General features: G+C 42.0%; 2 protein-coding genes across 3 annotated transcripts; both read right to left on the reverse strand.

Annotated features, from left to right (window-relative positions):
• Nucleotides 1-888: 888 nt before the first annotated feature.
• Nucleotides 889-10,981, reverse strand: ston1 (stonin 1). The gene is made up of 4 exons (XM_030442498.1): nt 10,784-10,981; nt 2,643-4,550; nt 2,289-2,491; nt 889-2,180 (listed from the first exon to the last, which is right to left on the reverse strand). Exons 2-4 carry the CDS (start codon nt 4,471-4,473, stop codon nt 2,115-2,117), a joined length of 2,100 nt encoding a protein of 699 aa, XP_030298358.1. The 5' UTR covers nt 4,474-4,550; nt 10,784-10,981; the 3' UTR covers nt 889-2,114.
• A 1,508-nt stretch (nt 10,982-12,489) lies between these two features.
• Nucleotides 12,490-26,489, reverse strand: ppp1r21 (protein phosphatase 1, regulatory subunit 21). Of its 2 annotated transcripts, none has more exons than XM_030442242.1 (22): nt 25,760-26,489; nt 24,532-24,600; nt 24,065-24,181; nt 23,702-23,803; nt 23,433-23,597; nt 23,283-23,341; nt 23,013-23,107; nt 22,716-22,768; nt 21,529-21,678; nt 21,179-21,280; nt 20,987-21,075; nt 20,771-20,907; nt 20,533-20,625; nt 19,976-20,103; nt 19,209-19,358; nt 18,436-18,528; nt 17,277-17,534; nt 16,842-16,877; nt 16,125-16,241; nt 15,385-15,483; nt 15,172-15,300; nt 12,490-14,077 (listed from the first exon to the last, which is right to left on the reverse strand). In XM_030442242.1, exons 1-22 carry the CDS (start codon nt 25,817-25,819, stop codon nt 14,048-14,050), a joined length of 2,331 nt encoding a protein of 776 aa, XP_030298102.1. In that variant the 5' UTR covers nt 25,820-26,489; the 3' UTR covers nt 12,490-14,047. The 2 variants fall into 2 exon arrangements, with proteins under 2 accessions (XP_030298102.1, XP_030298100.1); XM_030442240.1 differs by having other exon boundaries at nt 24,035-24,181.
• Nucleotides 26,490-27,319: the final 830 nt, after the last annotated feature.

The following is a 27,319-nucleotide window of genomic DNA, read 5'->3' on the forward strand; positions in this document are numbered from 1 at the left end:
TATTCTTATATAAAATCTGAATCCTTTTGTTGATACCAATTCATTTTGAGATCAGAAATACTAAAAGAAACAGTGGATTTGGTGTGTTTAAAAGCCTTCTCCTGCCCTCTAACCAGTACAATTTAGGTGGAAAAATCTCAAAGTATAAACACCCAAAGTTCCTTAAAACACATCAAAAGCTGGCAATCGATTTAGATTCAAAAGTGGAAGAGTCCAAAGTGTTTCGACATGATTCATTTAGTAGAGACTCAGGTTGGTCCTTTTCTGACTCACCCTGACTCACCACCACAGCGGACTGTGGTAAAATTACTTCATTAAACAGCAGCACTCATGAGAGTGGGCTTTGAATGCGCGTTAATAACCATGATTGTCAGCACTCTTTTCCCAAAGAGCCTCATTCATTTCAGGGTAAGAAGATACTTCACTCCTCTGTACCTGCGCACTCAGTTAACATAGTGATCACACAGCGTGCGGCACTTTAAAAATATCACTTCCTACAAATCATGTCATTTATTGAGCAGCAGCCTGTCATTATTCACTGCAGGACGTCTCAGTCTCTCGACAAAATTGCGATAATGACGACGATGATGGTGATGACACTGACTGACTGTTCTGACACTCAGTGTGGTGTTTGTTTAAAACTTTTGTTTTACTGTGGGAAAACTGAAAACACAAAATATTACTTCATGTTTACCAGACAGACTACAGCGTATACATGAAACGTTGGTACTTTGGTATTTCGGATGTCTGTCAGATAGGAACAGAAAGCAGCCTCTGTGCATTTCCCGTCTCATTGAAAACCAGAGTACATTTGTGGATTTCACAATGTATGAGTTGTAGGTTCAGAGTTTAGTCTTGTGAACATCTGGGAAGAAGTACCATGAGTCATTCAGCTTTAATTCAATTTTTACTCTTGATGTACATAATATCCAGCTTAAGCCAGGTACCTTATACATGAAAAGTCATCACTGAAGGCCTTGTTGGTCACTATGAAGCTTCACCATTCTTTTTTCTTTTTTTCTTCCATTTTTTTTATCCAACCTATTCACAACCCAGAGGCAGAAAGATCACATAATAAAGGATTTGATTTGTTTAAATAAAAATTACAGTCCTCCAGAATACAACCTTGGTATAAAGCCAAAAGTCCGCTTGAGGTAAGCAACGCAAGTAATGAGTTGTATTACATTTGGAAAAAAAGGAAAATAAGTACAAATAATGTTAGCATCCTATGTTGCATAGTATATTTTAGACCTCTTATGCACAACAAGACAGTTTCCTCAACTATGAATCGATGAAGTACCTTTTCAGGCACATATAACCTTGTAACTGGGCCAAAAATGATTTGTCTGTTTGTCTCATGTTGATCAGAGTGTTTCATTGCTGAGAATGGCTGCTAATTGGCAGGCCTGAGTGAGTTCAACCGAATTACTGTAATAACTGTGATTACTACACTTCAGACAAAATGCTGCGCTGTGGGACTCAGCATGATGTGACCCACCTTTAAACCAATGTTTTTGTTCAACGTGGTAGTCCTTTATCCCCAGGCTTTTATATATTACAGACTTGTAGAATTTAGTACAAATGTGCAGGACTCCAACCTAAACTAATCTGGAAGTATGTGAACTTTGATCATTGCTAGGCAACCAAAGTGCCTGACCTTAAACATCTGCACAGAAAATATTGCTCATTACTTAAGCTGTTTATCTCACACAGCCCCTTCGGGCGTACACTTCTTAAAGCATTTCTTATTAAGCATGCCAATCATTCTGGAGGGCAGTGCAGCTGATGCAAATGCAAGCTTATATACAGAACTCATATGAACTGTAGTCAAACAGTTAATAAATCTATTAAATGTAAAGTGCTAGGCAGAAGGACCATGTTAAATTGTTTATTAGATCTAGACTAATTCAGTCTCAGTTAAAGGATACAAAACCTCCATAAGAAATACTATCAGGCTATGTGTAATTAGATGAATTTGACACCGGATATAAGCAGAAAGTCCCTCATCGCCCTCGTTTTTGTTCATTTTTCGTTATCCTTTCTTGTCATTTGTAAGATTTTGGCAAATATGTTGAACCAAAGGGATGACGTCCTCTTCAAAGTGTCTGTAATTATCACTGTGTCATACAGCCAGACTGCTTCTGTGATTCTGTTTCAATCCATTTCTTCTCAACTTCCACCTAAAAAAAAAAAAAAAAAAGACACAAATTAGGTCAGAAGCACCAATAAATAATGATTGTTGTTGCGTGCACTGAACAAGATATTATTCCCCTGTTGAAACATCTTACCTGACAATGGTAGCGTGTCCAGCTGGTCACATGTTTCTGTGGCTGGATGTCATTTGTAGTACCCAGTGACTTCACCCTGGTCTGTGACACGACTGCACCCATAATTTCACATTCCATTGTGACAAAAGGGTACCAGTCACTCGGGATCTCCTGATCGGATCCCAGCTCCAGCTTGCAGGAAAAAGAATGGGGATGATCGACTGCTGCAGAGGAGAAAACAAAGGTCGCTTGTAGTTAGAGTGTTACACCAACGAGTGGCAAACATACTGTACATGCACTAGAGGCCAAAGATGAGGAAGCTGATGAGAAAATTATATGTGAGGACTTGATTTTAATCTCTCAGAAATGTGTTACCAGTATTCTTTGCAGGCAGTCTGTCAATCCTCCACACGACGGCTGAGTATACATTCTCGTACTTGACAGTGCCGATTGTCACCTGCATGACAGGCTGAGAGTCCGCGGCGCCGACAGCACCCAAGCAGGCGTTTCTGTTCATACGGGCCTTCAGTGACCTCTGTCGCAGTAAGGCCACTGTCTGCGTCACCTTTACCCACTCCCCCGGCACCGGCACACGGATCACTACATTCTCACACAGTGGGTACGTGTCAGACACCCCCATGGAGGCAAGGAAGGTGGCTGACATGTTAAGAAACGCCTGGAGCTCCACATAGGCACCTTGAACTGTGACCACAGCTTTGATTGAGAAGGGAATTTCTGTGCAACCCAAAATCATCGTCTTGTACCGCATCAGCTCCACCCTGCAGGCGTCAGGAGGTGAGAACTTAATCAGCCGGGACCTCTGGAACTCTGTGTCATTCACACATTTGTGAAAATGGCAGTCGGCGATCTCCATCCAGAGTTCCTCCTCAGACCCGTAGCTGGAGTCAAAGCGCAGGAGCCCGAGATCATTAAGGGCAAGAAAACAATCCCCTACTCCGTTCAGAAAAGCCAGACAGTGAATCTGGGTGAAGGCTGTCCGCTCCATGACTCCTCCACTCTTATCCAGTTGTACCCAGATGTGATCAGTGATCTGCAACGACAGCTCTTGCTCCTCGTAGTGCCGCCTCTGCTGATGGGGCACAGAGAGCTTGAAGATTTCCTCTTCCATGGAGACTACTAGGTCCTCCATCTCGTCATGTACTGTGGAGCCAAATTTGAGCAGCTGTTCCACCTCCGCCTCATGACTAACCTCTAGCTTAGGGTGGAAGCGCTTCTTTTCTGTGTATGAGAAATGTTCAACCTTGAGTGTCAGGACTTTGCGGGGCTCGCCGTAGGTTTCCAGTTTAAGATCAGAAATCCTACACTGAGGGAGGAGCTGGAACTCTTTGTATGGCTTCTCCAGGCCTTTCTCATAGTACATCTGCAGCACACCTCCCGGCAACAAGCGGAGATAGATTGGCCCCCACTGTCGAGAAGACATGCGGTTCTTTTTTTCTGGAATCCTAATCATGACAGACCAGCCGTCTCTCTTCTGGCTACGGAACAGACCCCGAGGTACGAACTGAGACGAACCCTCACTTAACACCTCATTATTGCAACTTAGCCATCTCTCCGCATTTTTTTCTGCTTCCTGGTCCGTCTCTGTTCGTAGGCCCTCCAGTTTGTTGCAAACGTAGGAGAAAGAGCTCTGGAGTTGTGGAGGCTCGCTGCCATCTTTGGTCCGAATAAAGAAACGGGGTAGGCTGTTGTCAGTTTCTGAGTCTGAGGAGGAGCTGTCCACATCCGCGCTGTGTCTAGATCCATCCCAGAAGGGATTATAGTGTCCTGAGTTCCCCCGATATGAAGGGAAAGGGCTTGGTCCATCTGAGGTTTGATTGACTGGTGCAGGCGAGGGAGCAGAGGTGGGAGACGCGCTGGAGAGACTCCGGAAGAAGTCGTTTTTTTCCCAAGTGTTGGAGTGAAATGGGGATGCACTGCTAGGAACCCCACTCATTGGAGTGCAAAAGGGCGTGTTACATGGTACACAGGAACTTCCACCAAGACTCGAGTGGCTTTGAGGGGATTCCAGGGAACTACTGAAGCTCCAGGAAGTGTCTCTGATCGGAGGAAGCACTAATTTCAGACCATTGGGACGTGGTACTGATGCTTTGATAACGCCTGGTGACTGTAGGGGCTTCTGAGGTGATGAGATTGGTGTGTTGTCATCTTCAAACGTGACCCAGTTTGAGTGATTTGTGGAACACATGGCTGCAGGGGACTGAAGACCGGTTCAAAAACAAGAATTCCTTTTTGTTGAGTCCCCAACTTCAGAGGCCTCCTCCTCTGCAAGTAAATAAACAAGAAGAATAAGAAAACTGTATTAGAAAATGTATTTAAAGTCATTTTTAACAGGAACACTTTAAGATACTCCAGAGGCAACACATATGCTCCTTTTAACAAATTAGTTTGAAGTCCATTTATCCTTGCAGTAGAAAGAAAAAAGAGAGCTCCTGGGGCCATAACAAAACATATTTGCCTGAGGTATATTAAAGTTTAACGAGACTGAGAGGCATGTTTATATATGATACCATCACAATAAACTAAGGCAGAGAAGCAGCAGGAGGCTTTCATTCAGTGATACCACAGAATTGAGCTTATATAAATGTCTAAGCTTTAACAAGCAAACATTTATTAACTGAAATGTCTTGCAAATAATAATACAATCAGAATAGTATTAACCAAATTCTTTGTTGAGTCTCACGTGTCGGTAGATTCATAACCTGAGATATTTTTCCCTTTTCTTTATTTGTGAACGTTTGCAAGCAACACAGTAGAAAGACACAGCAAGTAGCCGCAAACTTCATTTCAGTAAGTTGTCCTGTAGTGTTGACATGAGGAGTATTACTGTTGACACACTGTTATACAACAATACTGTGATTCCTCACGTACTGTAATTATATACTATACATTCAGATTGTGTGCTTCAAAACCTGCTGTTGTTACTCAAAATCGCTTGTTTCTATCAATAAAGAAAAATTAAATGATTGTCATGCATTGTTATATTAAGGTAATTTTCGTCACGCTCGTCACATTCATGGACCCTCAGCATCAGGTCAGATGTTGCCCAGTAGCTACTTTGATGTGTGACCAAACAAATCTGACAATCCCATACACCTCAGCTATACTGTTTCAAGCTTTAATTACCAAATATTATGATGCCAACGTGCTCAGCTGAATTTTTTAACATTCGTGGTAAACATTCTTCCTATTACACACCAGCATGTTAACAGTCTTTGTGAGCACATTAGCATGCAGATGTTATAATTTAGTATGTACAGACTCACACACGCTAGCATGGCTGAAGACTCCTTGTTTTCTTATTCTTGACATAATTTATTAAACAAGTGTAGAATATGACGATGAGCTTTGACCTTCATTCTGAGAACTGGAGGACTGAAGCAAAGCGTGAGATTAGTCTCCAGGGAAACACACTGGAAAACTGTTAATCGAAACCAAATCTGCACAACAGGAGAAAAATCACCTGGAGGACTATATAAAGCTATATAAACGTGATGTGTTTTTTGAAGTTCTCGCTAAAGTAGTTGAAGATGAAGAAAAAGCTTTAGAGAAAAATTTTTAAATGTTTAGGTTTTCAAAAGGAGTGGCGGTATGAATGTTCTTGGAGTTCAAAGGTTTTGTAAGCAAACCGATAAGGTAAATAGTTGGATTTTACACTCACGATGCTTTGATATGAGCATATCTTAAACATTTAATAACGAGCCAGCTCTGAAATGTGTGTGAGAAAAGTTAGCCACGGCGGCAAAGATCCTGCCTCATTAACCAGCAGGAAGTCAACTGTGAGAACCTGGTAATGTAGCGTAGCAGCTTGGATAGAGGCAAAGCCGGTTAAATGCATATGGCCGCCTCTGAAAGATTTATATCTGGTCGTCTTTAAGATTAGACCCTTAAAACATATTCTATATAGGTATTTAATGTTTATAGAGTGTGGGAATATTGCTTCAGGATAATGGTATTCAGGATAATAAGCTGATGGGCGGAGAGAAAACATGTTGTAATCTATAATCATGCATTAATTTTCCTGCTAGTCAATCAATCTGGTGTTTGATGTGCTGGCAGCTCCGCTCTCATCTCATCCAGCTCGGAGGCCACAGAGAAGCCACATTCAAAATGCTGAGAGCTCATCTCCCCATAAAATTTGAAAAACAATAATTGAAAGCAGAAAGCCTCAATTATAGCCTTCCTCCTCCCTTCAAGATCACAGCCATGGTTAGTGTGAAGGAGACAAACAGTGGCAAGTTCCTCTGGCTATAAATAAACAGGGAACTGGGGGTTGTGATTCAGGGCAGTGGATTGACATGTCTTCAGTCAAACACTGGAGAACATCTCTCTAATGAGAGCATGTTTGCAACAGCATGCAGACGTTTCCACGAGTTCGTCCCTCCTCTCCGACTTAAAGAATCCCCCGGCTTTGAGAAGGATGACTTCTCCACGGGGGTTACTGGCGGTCTCTCAGGCTCATTTCCAGTCTGCCGTCTCTTCCTGGGCTCTCCAGCCAGCAGTACAGGAACGAGACTCTGCTAAATCTACAGAGGACAAAAGAATACATTCCACACATTCCTCTGGGACAAGCAGCTTTGCACACAGGAAATACCAGCCTGCTCGATTAGTGTGAACTGACAACAAATATTATCATTATATCATCATCATTATCTCAAGTATCAACACTGCACCAGATATACAGGTCATAAAAGCCTGGTTATTTATCTGTGTCAAACGTAACAAAACTGTCACAAATGCGCAGCCAGAGGATTAAGATAACCCTTTTATTGTCACTAGGTACTTTATAGACATATTTAAAAAGTATGAGGAATTACTTTTACAGGTTTAACCTTATTTTTTCATTGTTATCATTAGTCCAACACTCATGGGAGGACATCTCACAAGGTCACACACCTATAAAGCAATGCAAAGACGAGAAGTGGTATCATTAAGAGCAACTCTGTTCAAGTCTCTCTCACAAATAGAGCTGCAACTGACCATTAATTTCATTGTCCCTTATTTTCCCTTTCAAATCAAAAGAAAAATGGGCAAAGTGTTTACCAAGACAATGTCCTCAAATGTCTTATTTTCTCCACAACACAAAGACATTCAGTTTACTGCCATGTAGGGGCAAAGAAACCAGAAAATATTCACAAAAGCTGGAAACAGAGAATTTAAACATTTTTTTACTTAAATTACTCAAACCAACTAATCGATTATCAAATCATTTGGCGAAAAATGTTATAGTTGAGAACTCATTAATCAATTGTTGCAGCTCTTCTTACTGATATTGTTAATGTTTGGTCATGCTGATTTTCAGGTTCATAATCTTATTCTGGGTTACTACTAGAATAGGTTTACATGCGTTAATGTGCAAAAAACTCACACTGTCCAGTTCTGCAACATTGTATTCCCCCCTCTGTCTGAAACCCTTTGTTTTAGTTCCTGTCTCTTTAAGGCCCTCCCTCCCAAATACCCAGTCTGCTCTGATTGGTCAGCTCACACAGGCCTGACCCAGCATAGCTAATGACGAGAGAGGCTGTGTTAAATCAACTGATATGTGCCAACTAGCTGCTAGGCATTAAATTATGCAAATGTGTGACATGGTGACGTGGATCAAAGGCAGGACTACTGACGAGGTGTTTCAGAAGCTGTTCTGTTGAAGAGAGGAGCTTCTGTTAGTGCAGACTTCAACTTTTTCAACTTTCAAGATCTCTTACATGCACAGGAACCTGTAAGACACACTGGAGAATGGGCATTATAGGTCCCCTTAAGATCAAAGCACTGAGTGGGCTAATCCCATGCACTATCTGAGGGTTTATCATCACTGATTATTACTCTACTTCCATGAATCACTGCACTTGTGAAACCTGGAGCAAGCAAAATAACATACCCACCATTTAGACAATCAATTATAGTCTCAGTCACTTAATCGTAATTACGGGTTCAAACTGAGTCATGTGTTGCAAAATACGGGTGCATTTATGCTGCTTTTTAAGAGGCCAGTCAGCACCATCAAAATTACACGTGCAAAAACAGCAAAGCTACTGAGAATAGCATGACAGCTTATTGCTAACACAGACAATATCAATCCACAAAGAGGAACAGAGGATACCACCTAACAGGGATATGAGATACCTAGTGCTCAGCCTACTTCTTGACATCTGACATCTTTTACTGCAGTGAGTGTAATGATTAGAGCCCAACCCAAGATATGTAATGGGGGCAGGACATTTTACAGTTTAACAATAAACTTTACTGTCCAATATGACACTGCAGTGCACTGAAACAACTGGGAATGTAATCATTACAAATGACCCCAAGCATCTTTTTCTGCATTATAAGCTCTGAAAAGACAACATATACACAAATACCAATACCTCTGTGGTAGACCAATATTGGCCTAATTACTGTATTGACTACTCTGACAGACAGGACAAGCCGCTTGATGACAGGAAGCCATTTTTCCAAAGTCGCCTGACACATGATGGCTGACAGGAAACTTGTGGTCTAAGAATAAAACTGCTGAATTCATAAAAAAGCATGTTTGAACTTGAACTTCTTGGACAGATGCTTCCTGATAGAAAAGAGTCAACTTCCTGTTGGATTCTCCCTGGACATATACACTGTAGAGTGGATCGTTTTCTTTGGAAGAGTGTATAAATAAACACTTTTAAAACTAAAACACTACCCCGTTTGACTTGACGAGAGTACTACTGTTGTGACCACAGGGACTGTAATCTGGTGCAGAGCTGAAAATGTGATGACCCATTTCCAGTGACAACACTGTCTGTAAAGTGAGCTCTACGCCCCGTCCAACTAAGCAAAAGAGAAAGTTGCTGCTTCTGTCTCGTCATACCTTAAACACTCTGAATAAATCAATGTTGTGGTAGCTGTGTACTTGAACACCAGGGCTGCTGTTCCAGTTCAGAAAAGCACAAATGGAAAAAAAAACAAACAGTAGGAATGATTAGTGTCAGCTTCAAAAAAGTTTTCCACCATTTCTCTGCGTGTATTTACTCACACAGTAGTGATTCATTCTGATCCCAGCCATCTTATTATAAACTCATGTAAAACATGAATGTTAGTCATATTTCAGGGTATCTTTGAAGAAAGACTCTAACTTTTCAAAGAGTTGTGTGTGTTCTTTCCCTTACAAAAGGAAAAAGTGGATTCACTGAATGATAAAACACACAGGTGCTTAAAGGATAAGTTCACCCTCAAATGACATTTCAGTCGTTATCCTCTCAACCTCATGTGGATGGAAAGTGGGGTGAAATTGTGCAGGTCACAGGTCATTTCTGGAGCTTCACAGCAAAACAGTGTCCTGATTTTCGTGAACAATCGAAGTAGACGGAGACTTGTTTAAAGCTATAAAAACTGCAAAAAGAAAAAAACCTCTCCAGAAGCCCAGAGATCCAAAATGTATTTCAAACCGTGTGTAACTGGTCGACAGAGTAATCAACGTCTCTGAGAGCCCTGAGATCTCAAATTGATTTGAAAAAAAAAAGACATTCTCAACACTATAAAGTAAGCTTGACTGCGCATTGAGGCAGTAAATAACAGCTTTTCAACTCAATTTAGGATCTTGAGGCTTCGTCTGGAGACTTTAATAACTCTGGGCGAGCTGTATGGAGCCGTTTTATTACTTTTGTCTGTTGTTATTTTTAAAACCACTTAAAACAACTCTCCATCTGCTTCAGTTGTTTGGGAGGGTGCTGCTGTAACGCTGATCTGCTGTGAGGGTCCAGACATGTCTTCACACTTCACCTGACTTTTCCAGTTTAATGACTACGTTAACATTTTTTGATGAATTCACCCTTTAATTCAGCGCATTCAGGGTTAGTCTGGGGCTTGTCATGTTTGCTAATGTTACACACCTCAGCTGCATATTGCTCCATGGCATGACATTACTCGGCTAACTAGTTTGCTAACTTTATGACTCTTGCTAAGAAAGAGTTCATTAAGTGTCACTTGATACAAGTTACTTGGAAGAATTAGCATTTTGTGGCGTACGAAAACAGTACGTAAAAAATCAAGCTTTTCAATAAATGTCACTAAACTTTATCATTGTTGCTTAAACACATATTGAGCTATTTTTTTTTACAATGTACTTTAGCAGCGTGGGCTCAGTAATGCCAGACAAACACACGAGTCACCGGTAAACAACTTGGGCTTTTTTTCCTCTTTTTTTTCGCCCATAGCAACTGCGAGTGGAGGAAGAAAACAGTACCAGCATGCTGTCACCCACAACAGAGCCAGGCCCATGTCCCGGGACAGGGAGGCCCATTTCGGGGTCCACTTCTCCGCCTTTGTTTTGATGCGAAGCCCTAGTAAAGTTGTCGCTCTCCACTTTCTACGTACGTTTCATTGAGCACGACATGCGCCATTCACTCAGAATCAAGATTGACAACAGAGCAAGTCAGCACCACAGAAACAAACAGTGAGGTTTATTTAAACTCGTTTAACTCCCTTAAAAACACACCTGAGCGCAACCACAAGAGAGAAATACTCACAAAATGACAGAGGTAGTTCACCAATCCGGGGCATGACTCGTGTTTAAGCGGACGCGTCTGCAACGCTGATGTCGGCCGGTTTTCCTCAAAATGGCAGAGTGTAAATCCTGGGAGTTTAAACGCTGCTGCTCTTCCCCTCCCGAGTTCACACAGACTGTCCTACAGCGGGACACTGCAGGAATGAGCGGAGCAGCGCGCTGCGTTCACGGCCGTAGGAAATGTCCGCGTCGGGAGGCGGGCTCGCACATAGAGCACACACCTTCGGGCTGAACAATTAGTAATAATGAGCCAGATTGTTATCCTCACGGTTATAAATAAACAACGCGCGTGTTACTTCAAGTCAAACTTGATTTGATCACTTTCAGAGAGGAGGTTTACAGCTGTGTATCAACTTTAACTGCTTACATTGCACAGTCCTCAAAGTAGACGTGGAGTGCAATTCTACAGATTTGGCAAAGGATGGACACAATTCAGGTACTTATACTTGAGTATTTCCATTTCTTGCAACTTTTCCAAATGTTGTACCCTCTGCTCTACTACAACTGTCTGACAGCTTTAGTTACTGGCTACTTTTCAGATTACAATACCTCATGTTAAGTGAAACTTAATTAATAGACTTAGGGGTTAAAGGTAGTAGTTTTGGAGAAGAAATTCAAACTGAATTTTAATATTTTCAACATGAATGAGGTTATAATAATAATACAAAAAACTTGGAAGTATGTATTTTTTTCCATGACTGAATAAACAAGCTGTTCTCAGAGGAAATAATGTCCCCAGAACACTGTTTGAGTCTATTAAGGTGGCAGGGTCCGCCAAATATAAACAAAGTAAGAGTATGAAAATGTGTTGTCCTTTATGGTCAATTTGTTCATTTAGTCATGAAAACAAAGAGAGTTTGTTTATTGAGTTTGTTTAAGTGAAGTCAGTCAATGAAGGTCATTCTCTTCTGACTAAAATTATTCCCCAAAGCTACATATTGCACCTTTAAGTGTTCCTCTATGAGTTGAGCAAAGTCTGCTGCCTCTTAATAAACCACTTTAAACTCTCTTGGATTAGCTGGAAAATGTATTTCAGCACGGCCTGAAAAAGGAAGGCTGTTTTTCCAAATGAAAAGTGGAGTTTAGATGATGATATACCGCTGTCGATTAGCATACATGCTCAGTAAGAACAAAAGGGGTTGTACAAAAACAACTGTCTGTCCCTTTATTATGTTTACTGACATCGTTGGAAGAAACAACTTCAAACTTTGTTCTGTAGAACAATTTCCCAATTTTCCCACCACCAACATCCCTTTCCCACATTAACTCTGCAGCCACTGAAAAGTAAAAACCATCAAGAATGTGTTTTGTTACGAGTTAAATCTCTTTAATACACAAACAAGTGGTGGTTATTACTACTTGTATCCCTGAAGTAGTGTACCAAAGTACATTTAAGCATCGTGCATTCAACTAAAATGACACAACATGTTTTCCCTTCCAAAACAAAGTGACGGCATCAAACAGTAATCTTCCAGCTCTCAAATGTCCAGTTAAATAGTGCTGGCCTCATTTCCCAGTGGTTAGGGTGTGTTACAGGCTTTTTTTTTTCTTTTCTTTTTTTTTTTCAGATCACAGGCAATTTAAAATCCCAGCCTACACCAACTCCTAGGAATGCAGCACAAAGTCAGACGAGGATAATTACTAATGAATCTAAACACATCAAGCATGTAAATGTTCAACAAGCTTTTTTATTGTGTTTCACATATTTATATATGCTTTTGAACAGGTTACATTTTGAGAATACAAGTGGGGTTTTTTTTTTTGTTTTTTTTAAAATCAGTTCCGGGGGCGTTGGCAAATCTTTGTAGTCAAAAGGTTTGCTGGCAGGTGTCGACTGGCAAACAGAGGGTTTCAATGAACTGCTCATACCGACTGCTGGGCTTTTTTTTTTTTTCTTTAATTTACCTCGTGTCACTACAAGCCAAAGAGCTTCTATTTAACTGTAAACTTTAACTGCACTCTGCCATGACTCATGATTCAGGGTGTCTAAGCGCCAGTTATAATATGGGCCAACCCCTCTACGACACTTCCCAGTAAATCCAGCCTCATTATCGGAGAAACACACACATAAGAAAAACTGCAGACTCAGTTTCCCACATTTTGTGGAAAATAAAGATTTGTAACCTCTGAATAAATGCCTTTTTTGTATATATTTTGTTTTGAAATTATACAGTACAATTATATCATGATTTCAAACAAGTGTGTATTCACATTAACCCTTTTTTGTCCGTACATGTTACAACATGAATCAAAAGACCGTTGTGCCACATCAGGCTTCTGGGTGCACATCCACACTGAACTTTGGTGATAAAAACAACTATTCTGAGAGTAACTTCACAGAGACAGACTGACACCATATCACGAGCTCCGACATGTCCGACCTACATGTTTTCGTCTAGGTAAACACAGTGCTTCAAGGCAGACATTTTCTTTTCTTTTCCCCACTCCCCGAGGACTTAAACATTTTCTGAACTGAGGAATGAATTCAAGTGTGTTGTTCATTCAGGTTTAAAAGCCCTTCTTTACAGACGCTTGTTATATACACACACACGTGTTATCAGGGGTATTTATGCTGTATGTAGACATACAGGCAATGCACAAATAATCTCAAATCTGATCTAAAAAAATCTAAGTGTAAAACAACGCTCACATGTTGTAAAGCCCGGTGCCACGGTCACAAAATGAGACGACACTCTGCAAACATACAGCCACACCAACGTTTGCTCTGCTGGCCTGCTCCCACAGATAAGCGGTGAGTTTCATTTGCTCTCACACTTACGTTAAGCAGGAAAAAATACACACACTGATCAACAGGGTTTGGTCTTCAAGTCTTAACTTCAGTGAGCATTATCATCAGTTCAACTTCCTCTGTCCTGTTTGAGGAAAATCTGATTCTCTCCATATCCTGCATCAGCCAAAAGGTCAAGCAGCCGCTTCCGACTGTTTCAGAAAGCATTTAGAGCAAATCATGTCATGTTCTAACTGGTGCTGTGGCAAGGAAAAGGGGGAAAGAGGATTCAGTCAAAAATGACAGAGCCTTCGTACGGTTCATTTTGTATTGCCACTGGCTGACAGTGGAGGATTCTGGGGCTCATGTAGCCAGTCCTGGGGTTTGGTGACGGTGGTGGTGTTGGTACCAGGATGCTGCTGGGAGGCTCCACAGACCAGGTCTTCTCTCAAAGTGCTCTCTGTGATGCCAAATGGAGCCAGAGAATTGAAGGCAGCTCTAGCGTCCTTTGTTCTTTTTGGCATTTCCCTAAAAGAAACAGAAAATGCACAAAATCAAGGTCAAGCTATCAAGTAACCGATGAATACAGAATTAAGTAAGACTGGATATCATGGAAAAAAATGTAATCAGAAGAGAAAGATCTTCTTTTTATGCCTAAACAAACAAAATAATCAAAATCTCAACAGTTAAAACAGTTATCATGACTGAGTAAACAATAAACAAGCTGACCTGAAAGGACAACACAATTTCATGCAGTATGACTTTGTTCATATTTGGCGGACCCTGCCACCTTCCTAGCTTAAAGCAGTGTTCTGGGGACCTCATTTTCCAACTGGGCAAGAAAAGTCATACCTCTTTGTTTAGTTGTTTAAATTTAGTTCTTTAATTTAGTATTATTATTTTTGATCAAAATTCAGCAATTTTTCCAATAGCTTGTGACCCACACTAGCAGCACTGGAGAGCTCTCTTCCTTCATCATTCTCTCAAACTGTTCACCAGCCTTTGCCACCTTTGTCTCAAAAATATCCAGGGAAAACCTGAAACAACTATGTTGCTTTGCAGTGCGCCAGGCTGCGATAGTTCGGATTAGTTTTGCCCTCTGGATTGAAATCTAAGAACATGCTGAGGCTGGTCTCTAACCTTCCAGAGAAAATCACCACCTTCAGCTCACGAACATGTTCCGTCCTGCAACTACCCAACATGCGGCCGTCTGTGTGCATACACGCAGGAACATGCGCGCTTACAGCAGGCCTCTCCATTTCTGCCGCTTCAACTTAACGACTTCTTCAGATGGTTCGGGCAGGTGTTTTTCCCATCAGGCACGGCAGCAAACACAACACCACCGACGACCTCCCAGCTCACCTCGTAACTGACAGAGAACTTTACAACGTCTCATTTCACCGCAAGTCCTGAAAAGATACTTCACACTCCCTGAAGCCACTTGATATTTAACCACTCTTCTGTAGCGACGGAGCGTTTAGATTTATTCATATGGAGTGAAAGGAAGTGACAGCTGAAAACAAACCTGAGAGGAAGGCAAACATTTCAAAAGGCAACATTTTTGACAAGAGCTCGAATAAAAAAGGATTGAAGCAGACGTAACAGAAATCCAAGTGTTGTACCTTGCTGCCTAGTTTGAGCGTGTCGATTTCCTCTCTCTGCTTGCTCAGAGTCTCATTCATGCTACACAGGTGGTCGCTCATCATGCTCAGCTGGTCTTCGTAGCTCCTCTTCGTCGTAGTCAGCTCATCCTGCGTGAGAGCCACCACAGTTACAATCTTCAGATTTGAAAGGGAGGCTGATGTCTATACTTAGAAAGCTCTTTGGTCTTTTACCTGCAAACGCGTGATGTTCTGATTAGCACGTTTGACCTCCTCACTCAGAGTCTCCCGCGATTTTTCTGCAATGGCTAATCGCTTGGCCAAAGCTCGACACTAGAGAGGAAAACAGGAAAGTGAACGACTGCAGTCCCCTGTTGGGTTTGACACACGTCCTCACACTCTACAGATCTTTTTCAACAGCTGCATAAAGGGAGATATTTCTTGGAGTAATGTGTATATTTGAGGACGGCGCCTAAGGTAAATGCACAGTTTGAAAAAGTGACAGTTTAATACCCGAGACACTGACTCAACATCAGGTGCGTCCCTGTTGCTGTGACACAAAACAAGGATGACTGACACCAGCTAGTCACAACGCGACAGGATGTCACTTAGACAAATATCTCCATTCAAATGAAGCGGCACCATAACGCTAAAAATATAAGATGTCACTCTCTCAGTAAGAAAGGCCACGCTTGGTTATAATGGGACTCGAGAACCATTTCCAAAGTACAAAGAGGAAAGAACAGAGAAACAAGGTTAAGTTCTGGTTCAGTCTCTACACTCTCTGTTCTCAAGCAAATTAAAGAAGCAGACAAAAATAGTTGAGGAATGATTATAGGAAGGAACACAAGAGGGAACAGGTCAAGTGACTGTTCTGCATTAAGAGTTTCCATATCTCTTCCCAGATGACATGCCATGTTCGAAACTATGCTGAGAAGCACTTCCTGAGATAAACAGTGATGTGAGAGCTTCACCTCAGAGTGAAAGTGGACAGCTTTGCTGTCAGAAATCTGCAGCTGGGTGGTGAGCTCTCCCACTCGTGCCATGTAGTGAGTCTTTATCAGCTGCTCCCTGGAGTCCTCGTCTCCCACCTGCAAACACAGACACAACATCCAGCTAGATGAGACTTTTTCCTTTTGAGAAGTATCACTGTTTTTAAAAATGTATATACATTGTAATGTAGGAACTCTTCACTTCAAGGGTAAACCAATTTTCAATATTTAAAGTGTGTTTACAGGTCATGGGGATTACAACAGCATGTATGAAATAAGGAGTGTAGAGGAAGCTGCAGGCTATCTGAAAAATTACTTCTAGACACTTAGTAGCTAAGTTGCGTTGTGGGTAATGTAGCCACCAGGTATTTGTAAAGGACGACAAAATATATATCAGTATCTCAGGTTCTGCAGTATTGATTTTGATCATTTCTGTCCACGATGTGTCCAACAGTGTTATGGACCAGTGGACTGCTTTTCAAAATCTCGAGCCCACATTACCCACAATGCAACCTAGCCACTGAGTGGAGGATATTTATCAGATTATGTGTAGCTTCCTTTGGAGCCACAAAAGGCTTTATACTAACCCTTTTTCACAAACGCAGTAGTACTCCCCAAGACCTGCAAACACACTTTAATGTGTAAATTGCTGGAGTTGCCCTATGAATGTGTTCATTGGAGGAGGGAAGAAATACTCACATGCTCAACTGTAGGAGTTGTGCACAACATGCCAACCTGGTGACAAAGAGAAGAGAGAAAAACATGTTCGGAAATTTCCATCACAGATCAGATAAATAAAATCCACTTCGAGCCCAGACAGGCCTCTCACTGCTAGGACAAATAGCCATGCAAGAGATAAAAGATGATACACAGAGGCAAACAGCTCTGGATTGTGACTGCACTGTGAACCCTGCACAGACTTGCATAAACAACGGTATTTATCTTTTCTGCTGAATCAGTACATTGGATGTCTGAGTTTTATTAAGCAAAAACTTGCTCAGCGTGGGAGCTACGAGAAAAGAACAATAATGCGCCCTTTGTTGAAGCAAATCAGACACCAGTGAGCGCCATGGGCAGAAAATTTCCTCTGCAAGCGAAAACTAACGAGCACAGCAGCCAGCGGAGGGACCGTACCAGGCTGGTGCACAGCGTCGTCTCTTTCCCCACAGCTTTCTGCAGCTCTTTCTCTGCCTCCTCATGGCTCTGTGCGAGCGTGCTGGCTGCAGCTGCCTGAGTGTTTGGACTTCCCCCTAGAGCCGCTGCGAGCTGCGCTTCCAGGTCTGCAATGCGCTGGTTCTCCTTTTCCAACCGCACCTTCCCCAGCTGGGCCTCCAGGAGCCAGTGCTCCTTCTCCTGCTCCAGCCGGGCGATCTTCTCCTGGCTCTGCTGCACCTGCAGGAGGCCGACGGGGAGAGGAGAGGAGCGGACAGTGAGCTTGTGGGAAGAGGGCTGAGTAAAGGTTGAGGGGAGTGAAAGGGCAGCAGCATTTAGGATGAAACTGTATAACAAAGCAGTTTGTAATCCTGCAAGGCTTTGGGTTTCTTAAATCCCATTTTTAATCTAATGAAAGGAATTTAAATTACAAACGGAAATAAATATTTTTCCAAGAAGAAATTTTTTAAAATGTATTCATGGCCCAGGTCTTTGTTCCTTCAAAATCTGGAGGCTAAAAATGATAAAAGCCCAACGAGCTTCATGTTTACACTTACATTTTATGAATTTGTACTTTTAATAGTGAACTTGGTGCTGAAGTGACACTTTCAAGCGGGCTGTTATGGACCAAAGGACACATTTACAAGAAGAAAAGAGAAAGAAAACACTTCCTCAGAACAGAATATGCACAGGCACACTGCCCAATCTTCTCAACTCTACACACCCTGTCCCTAAAGAGCAACTTGTTAAACGATTCCCATACTTTTGTGACCAACATTTCCAATATCCTTGTATTTTCTTACAAACCATTGCTGCTGTTCTTCTTGTTTCCATGTTTCCCAGAATTTTCAGTTCGTTCTTTAATCTTTATGTAACCCGTACAACACAAAGCCACAATAAACATGTGGAAACATTTTTGTCTTTATCTCTGTGTTATTATTCATCAGCGTTTAGGGCAACCAAAGCTGGCTGCCACACTGACTCATACATGATTACATTGTCCACAGTTGATTGGGAGCCTGGCTGCTGCTCTTGGCCAGATGTGACCTCTTTACAGAACAATTATCAAAATCTTTTAATTAATCAATTCTAAACAAACTGAAACGGTTTACCGAGAGAGTTTTTGAGTGGAGCGTCATACCTGCTGAGTGAGGCCTTCTCTGCTCTCAGTGGAGCTGGTGAGTATGCGACGGTTTGACAGGGCTTCTCTGTATGGAACAGACTGTGGCCTGGGCTGAACAAAGACACAGAACGAGGAGTACTGTCAGAGAATGCTCTTACATCAGTGAAAACAACAAAAAAAAAAATCAGTAATCTGTACAGCACTATGATTAAAGTACTTTTTATTATAGTGAGAAAAGAAAGTTAAATAGGAAATGTAATCATAAAACCAAAGAGGCAAAAAACATAGTACAGCTGAAGTGGAGAGATGAAACCAGATAAAACATGAAATTATTCATTATAAAAGAACGTTTAAGGAAGCTACTTAAAAGTCGGCAGAATAAACTCATGTACCAAGTCTGGGGGCTTTAATAGTATATCTATGTAGGGTCAGATTACTCAGTAGCAAATTTGCAATAGCGCCCTCTGAAGTTGGGAGAACAAATCCGAAAGAAGCCGAAACATTTGGTACATGTCATGCCATTTTTGATGTCTTATACTAGGAAATAAGGCGCACAGAAGGACATGAATATTTTTTGTTGATGGCAAGAACATTTTTATCAATTCAGGTGTTTCATATCATTTCTGCAGGTTGTTTAAATACTGTAAACAGCTTGTTATGTGTGATACAAACTCTCTCAGCAAAAGATTCAACACATCATCTAATGCTTCATGTTGTTTCCACATCGCGGCCTGGGGGCACGTAAATGCACTGCAGACATCGGGCATAACTTCAAATTTAAGCACACTAACCTTTTTGATCGCGTACATGTAGGCAGCTGCTTTCTTTTTGTTGGCCAGCATGCTCTCTGCTTGCAAGGGGTTGAGAGTGACTGTGCCACCTCTTGGACTGTAGCCTGGTGATGTGAAGAAGTCCAAGTTGTTGCTGAAGAAAGTGGCAATCTGCAACAAAACGTGATGTGATGTCTCATATCATTCAGACTCTCGCCTCCCTCCTTAGCTTGAGAAACACTAATTATCATCTACATCTCTCAAAACTCAGCGTTTCTGTTTAGCTTTAAATTAACTGGTGTGTTTACAGCAGAGAGATGATTGCACCGTCAAGTGTCCGGGATGATAAACGTCTGAGCGACTGAGCCTTTTCGCCTGCAGAGACGATCACACTCACAATGCAGCTCGCCCCACACATTGTGTGCCAGCGTGCTATTCAATGCTGCAACCCACCGGACTGTGCCTCCAATCGGCGGGCACATCTCAGCCAACGGTTCGCTTGATTCACAAAGAGAAATCATTTATCCCTCTTCTCTGACCGGGGACCAGCTGTACAAACTGTGATTTGGACAATATCTTTGAACATTTAACCGCTGCACACCTGAGTCCTGCCGTTCAACGGTATCGCATTACTGGCAAATTACCAGCGCGATCCAGTTGCAGTGAAAACTCATTGCCACTCACCAATTAAGCTTTTATGCATTACAGAAAACAAATACCACATGCTGTTTGGACATACGATCTAGGAGATATACACCCAACTGCTGTCTGCCCCCTGTTGGCTGTACCTTGCCAGTGCTGCTGGTCAGGGAGCCCAAAGATCCCAGCAGGCACTCCGAGGTGGTACAGAGCTTCTGGGTGATGGTGGGGAGCTCCTGCTCTAAGCCGGCCTTCTGGTTGTAGTGCTTTGACATCTCTGGGCAGGTAGAAAGGGAAAGGGAAATCTGCGTCACAGACGTTGATGATATTTTGATATAGCAGGTCTTTCAGCGTTTATTTGACCAAATTCACCGTCCCCACAAGAACCAAGACAAACAGAATGGTACTTGTAACAAATATAACATAAACACAATCCCCCCTTATGCTAAATGTGCCAGTTACATAAAAGTGACTCTTCCCTGCCAGAGAGCACAAAATTATACTCCCCCTCTGACGTTGCGGTGTGACAGACGCTACACTGAGGCCTCTGGAGATTTACTCTGCTGGTGGGTATTGTGACGAAAACAAAAAAAAGTTTGACTTTTATGAATGGCAACAGCAGCTGAGGGAATCGCTGTGCTGATTGACACAGGATGTTAATGGCTCCCGGTAAAACAAACAAAAAAAGGCTCAAGGTGCTGCTCACCTTTAATGGCATCGTGAAGACTGTGTAGGCAGGCAGCCAGCTGGGTGAAGACAGCTGAGGTGCTGCTCGGTAGCATGGCGTCCTGACGAACACCTGAGCAAAGTTGTTTAATAAAACAGCAGATTGTATCACTTCACAGCACCCTTTTTATTTCACGAAAAAAACAAACAACTTAAAAACAATTCAGCTGTATGAAAATTGCAACATCTGGCGTGTAATTCTGTCCATGTTTACTTACTAGGTAAGGCCAAAATGTTAATGTAGCTCTGCAGTTTCTCAAACACAGAAGTTACTCTCTTCATGTCTCCCTGCAGCTCCTGGTTTTTCGCGGTAAGTGCAGCAGTACAAAGAGGCGCCTCGCACTCTTCTTCCAAGCTGAAAGGAGAAGAGAGGATAGTCATCAATAGTCTGCTCCACTCCATTTTGCCATCGTGCACGCACAAGCAGCACTGACCTTTTCAGCTGGTAAGGAAGAATCTTCTGCAGAAAGTGGGTGTACGAAGAGAAATTATCAGCGAAGCTCTTCAGCTTGACCACAGTCTCCTTCAATATTAGGATGGGGAGAAAAAAAAAACACAGTAAGTGGTTGATTATAATCAGGCATAATGAACAAGCCCACACCATGTCCCTGTCCAAATACACTCACCAGCACTGTGACTGTGTCCTCCGTGATGCTTTGGTGTAACTGCAGAAAGCTGTCCTCCAGGGGGCGCACATAGGCTGCGTTCTCATGTAGATACTGAGAAAACTGTGTAGAGGGAGGAAGTATGCTTCTAAATATGTACAATTAATAACACACACTTTATTTGTAAAGCCACCGCAAATATTAAATATTGCATGTGTGATTGTGTAGACAAAGCACCAGATTATGTTGAAAACTTTGTGTTTTTTCAAGCAGGAGTCGCTTACAAATTCAAGCGTATTCCTAATGACTCCTAAAAAGTAATGCACTCTCTAAACTTACGAGACTTTGTATGAACCCTGTGGATGCCTCACCTTCTGGTTCAGAGGGGAGATGGGCTCTATGGAGGAGTCCCGAGGATAGATGTGCACTCTCTGTTCTGTGTAGGAGTGGAAGTTCAACAGAGCAGCCACAAGGTCCTGAATGAAACTCAAGGCCTGACCTGCTACGTCCCGGGCTTTCAGCTACAACCACAGAAACAAGACATGTGCTATAAGCTCAACGTTTGGGTCTGTTTACTAAGAACAATTCAGCTGTTTAAACTTGCCCGTGACATATATATGTATGTATATGTATAGCTGTGTCATTATTAAATCAAATCTACAAACTTTCTGGCATTTGCATTTCACAGACTGGTTTTGTTTCTTTGTTAGTCATTTAGAAGTCATTGGGCTGAGGACTGTACTTGAATTCATCATTTTGAACTCAAGAACAATGTAAAAAGACACTTTTCATAAGTTCCAGACACTTTATTGACCATTTAATTAATTGTTAATGAAAAATGATCTGTAGCAGCAGCCCAATCTACCACTATCACTGAATTCGCCAAATGTGTACTTCATGTTGCCAGCCCACCTTTGTAATTTGTGTGGTGCATTCACATGGGTGCAAAGTCTATATTTAACTAGTTTACTGACATTCTCCTGGATCTGATGTCAAAGTTCCACTTACCATCAGCTTTCAGAATCAAAGCGACTGCAAATCAGCTGTAAACTATCCGAATAATGTGGCTGCTGGCGAACACAGTCCCTCCACGTGTTACAAGCATAAATACAGATTTGCAGCTCATTTGGATGATGTAAACGATGCTGTACTTGAACATGACGAACCCTGCTCAAAGTGTGCAAATCAGCTCTAAAATATATTAATCATGTGGCCACTTAAGAGCAGATGCTTCACTTCTTAAAGTTGATGTTACACAAGGTATTGACCTTATATCCAGGAGATATTGTCAGTAAATTTGAATCAAATAACCCTTTGCTTATCCCGTGTGAATGCTGTAATCTCTAAATCACACGAGATCCCCTGGTAATTCTAGTCCTTTGCAAACAGGGCTTTAGTTATTGGTTCATAAACAAGGAAATGTTCATGTTTCACAAAATGTAAAAAAAAAGGGGGGGTTTAAAAAACTACAACTAAAATCATAGTTTTAAAAGCAGTTAATAACGCCAACAGACACAAGTATTCCCATAAAACAAACTGGGTTTATGTTCTAACTCACCTGGTGCCTTCGATTGTGTGGCGGCACATTTAGGCTGTTGTAGTCACTGAATTCTGCAGGGTACAAAAAACCAGAGCAGAGGTTTAGTCCGGCACTTTATATACTCAACAAACATAAGTGAAATGTTTAAGCCTCCTGCCTCCTTACGTGCAAAGTTACAGCATGGTGCAGCATTACACTATTTACTCCTGGGCAGGAGGCTGTTATGGTGTCACTGACAGACACAAATGTTCTCATATAGATGTCTGCTCTGTAGCAGATCGTCTCTGTCCACGTGGCGCGGTGCCAGATACTCACTGGTGTCATTGAAGGGCACTTTCTCCTGGATCACACTGCTGCTTTGCTTCACCTGTCTGTTCAGCTCCGACTGGCAACGTCTCAACTGCTGCTGACTGCATAGAGGGAAAAAAGACGAGAGTTTAACAGATTTAATTATGCATTTTACTTTAGTCAATTAATTCTGACTCGGTACACAAAATGGAGAGCTGAAACAATTGGATTAGTTGTCGACTCTTAAATCATTATCATAAATCACCACTCAAAGGGTGAATAAAAAGAAGGATGTACCACTCTTCTGTTCGCACTCTGCACTCTTTTGCTTCCCTCTCCAGGGTCTGTGCTTTCACCTATTGAAAGGGAATATACACAGATTTTAATAAACCTTATCAATGCGGACAATTACATCATGGACTCCACTTTAATCCTGCCCATCCTCACCTCTAAGCGTGCTTTGTCACTCTGCAGCCGCTCGATTGTGTCTATGTACTTAGCGGTGAGTCCGTCCACGACAGTCTGGTGCTGCTCCGAGTCCCTCTCCAGCTCCTGCAGTCGCCCCCTCAGCTCGGCCTCCTGCCTCCTGTGCTGCTCGTCTGCTTCGTAGAACTAATGACAATCAGGCAGAAAACAGAGCCGTCACGTGCATGGCCTCCCCAGTGCATTGACTAGAGCAATGACAGCCCGTTACAAACACAAACACAGCTGCTTACTTGGATATGAAGTCGCTCATTTTCCTCGATCTTTTTCTGGAGGTCTTCGTCAAAAACACTCTGGGTCTCCAGGCCATGCTGTGACGGAGAGTCTACTTTACTCTGCAGGAGGTGGAGATAAAATTAGGGCTGTTAATCATGGCCTTTTGACTCTATAGAAATTAGCGTTTGATCATCAATTTTGAAGTTGCAAATTTCATAATTACTCGTAAAATTGATGTGTGTGCATCAGATTCTTTTTTGTTTTTACCGTTACAAAAAAAAATTACACAATACATCCTGTTCCCTCTTCCTAACTGCGCTGCCCCTCCCTTGATTATCCCTCATGATCACCTTCCCCTTTTTGCTCTTGGCTTCACTGACAGCGAGCTCCTCCTGCAGCAGCTCCACTCTCTTGGCCAGCTGTTGGTTCCTGAAGCTGAGGCTGTCCATCTCCTGCTCCTGCTTCCTCAGGCTCTGGTCCCTATGCTTCAGTTGCTCCTGACGAAGACAACAACAAACATGTGTCGGGCATGAAAATACTGTGCGGGTTTTCTTTTAAACGAACGTATCGGGTAAATCACGGCCTCAAAATGATGAAAACATTGCTCTACGCACAGTTGCAGAATGCAGAGTTCTTTCTTCGATTGCAAAGGAAAAGCTACCCGGCAATCTGCGCAACTAACTGCAATACTGCAACAACTACTTGTCAGATTAGACGGCCAACTTGATCTGTTTAGCAATTATTAAAACACTTCTCCATTGAATATATTCACTTGATGATGTACTTATTACAGACAGCTTATGATATAATCTGGATTCAATCATTGATGTTCTATATGTCAGTTTACCTTGAGGGAGACGGTGCTGGCCTGTTCATCCACGACTGCCTTCTTCAGCACCTGGTTCTGGGCGCGGAGCTGTGAAAAACACACAGGGGAAAACATGGAGACATGAAACACAAATGCAACATGGTCAGCGGTCACGACTGAGAGGAAAACGGGTGAATAACGCAGTGTGGATGCGGCATCTTCAGCTGAACTCGCATCTCTGGTATATGCTTGTGTGTTGTTGCCATTTTTTTTCCCCCTCTCTTGTTCTGAATAAAACTTAATGCTCTCTACTGTATGGCCAGTGACCTTTACACACATAGCAGCAGATAACTGAGCACGACCGCCATGTTTTTGACAGTTACACAGTCAGCGCTTCCTCGGCAGGATACGGCGCTTGGCTAAGGGGGAGATCAGAGTTGAACGGGAAGCGGCACACACTCCCCGTGCTGTCAGCTGACAGCGACACAAAGGGCGCACACAGCTCACAGGAGAAGGCACAAACACAGACGCCACTGTCACTTGTCGACAAATCATTAACCTTTAAAAACTGTGATTTTTTTTTTTTCAATCATTCTCAGCTGTGACAATACCCTTAGAAAGATAACTTTATCAGTTAAATTAGGTAATATAAGGGCTTATGATAACGCGCTGAAGTGACAGCATTCAGACACAAATAAACCACAATAACCACAATCCTCTATCATATCCGGTCTTATGACATACCAGTGTACACTCAGGTACGTCTGGCTTATTCTGCCTTTTGAATTAAGTTAAAAACTACCCTTGAATACATTTTAATAAAATTATTTTTCCACTTTTGTCTACCTTGACACACACACGTACCAGTATGTCACAATATAACTCAACTGCAAGACGAAACACGTCTTCCAAACTGGCCACACAGTTCATGTAGTTGAATCAACAACACTCAAAACACGTTATAACTTTATTGAATATGGGATTTACAGCAGGCTAGCTTATAGTTTTGGCTAAAGTGCCAGAAGTTTAAGACTAAAGTTTAAGTGTCTTCACAGTGACAAGCGGTCTGTATTGTCAGCTCCATTCACTCCACTTAGTTCAGGGGTCTTCAATGTTAGCTAAATACGTTTGAGCCGCATTCTCAAGTGATGACAGTTCCAGTAGCTAATGCTAATAGCACAACTGGGAGCTTCTGAGTTTCATTAACTGTGCCTTCAACACGGACAACATGCTTTACTTCAACAGCAGTATGAGGCGGTGTATTTACCTTGGAGTACTCCTGTGCCAGCTTGCTGTATTTTGTTTGCAGGTCTGTAACGTTAGCCATTGTTGCCTTGAAACGTTATCTCGTTGAAGCCAGAAAAACGGTGTCTTAGCTGGCCCGGCTAGCTGACGGCTGCCCCGGTTAGCTTCACCCTAAACCGCTCTTCACACGCCAGCTGCTCTAAATATCCCCGACAGACACGGTGAGCTGTTACCTGGCTAACTCAGGCTAGCTAGCTCACTGTTATCACCAACTAAATACTTCAAGGCGGCTTGTCTTGTTACTTGGTGAAGCCGACCACGGACACATTGTGACAGAGGACTGGTAATGAGCCACAGAGAAAAAACTGATCGCGGATCATCTGATTTACGCTGATTTCTAACCATAAAGACGGATGTTATCCCCACTTGACAGCGACGCTTTTTTTTAAGTCAGCGCTGTTGGCGGCGTTAGCCTGCTAGCTAGCCGACTAGCCAGCTAGCTATGTAGCATAACAAATCCCGACAGCGAGCAACACATGTAGGTCATGTTATGTGACAGCAGCCGGGTGACCCGCCCAGTCCGCAAATCGTATTAAGGACCGGACGCAGCTTATGCTAAGCTAGCGAAACAGACGTGTCAGTCCGTTCATGTGAGGGAATACTTTCATTTTCTAACCCGCAAAATCCTCCTCGAATGAGATCCGAGCACAGACACCAGCTCACGGGTCAGAGTTCAGACAACACGGAAGTGGTGAGCTGCTGGAAATATGGCGCCGTCTAGTGTCTGGAGATCTGAAGAGGCACATAGTAATAGTACAATACAAGGACAAGTACAATACAAGGAGTATTTCAGTTTAATGCTGCTTTATACCTCAACGCCAGCACGTTCCAAATGGGTATTATTATTTTGTTTTTTTCCTCCAGTGCATTTATCTCACAGTACTAGGTGCAAATTTCTTGGTTATCAAACAAAGATGCCACATTATTAAAGATTAAACTATAGTGGTTATTAAAGTTAATGAATCGGTAATAATACTACAATAACATGACTTTCAGATAATAATAAATAATATGTCAGATTTGATAGATAGATAGATAGATAGATAGATAGATAGATAGATAGATAGATAGATAGATAGATAGATAGATGATTACACAAGTATTTTTTTGCCTTTATGAAGATGTTATTTACTTATGACTTTGTCAAATGTTGTGCTTTAATTGAGAAAGCTAGGATGACACCAGTCAAAAATATGCGGGACACCATTCATGAATTTTCAAAATAATATCATAAAAACTTTTAAATAATTAATACTTTATTGAGTTATAAATTAAGACAGTAACCAGTGGTAGTAGTACTCATAAAATAAAACTTTCACATTTGTTAATTCCTGTTAAAATGGGTTTGCTTTAGACGTGACTCTACCTTTACATGTTCTTTACCCAAATTTTAACACAGCAATGTGACTTCAGCCACAACATGTATGAAAATCATTTACAGTTCTTGGCATCATATGCTGTTACTGTTTCCTCAACTCCATATGATGAAATTATGCACTTTAAGGGGGAAATTTTAGTTCAG

The sequence above is a fragment of the Sparus aurata genome, chromosome 15, assembly GCF_900880675.1.
Source record: "Sparus aurata chromosome 15, fSpaAur1.1, whole genome shotgun sequence".
NCBI lineage: Eukaryota > Metazoa > Chordata > Actinopteri > Spariformes > Sparidae > Sparus > Sparus aurata.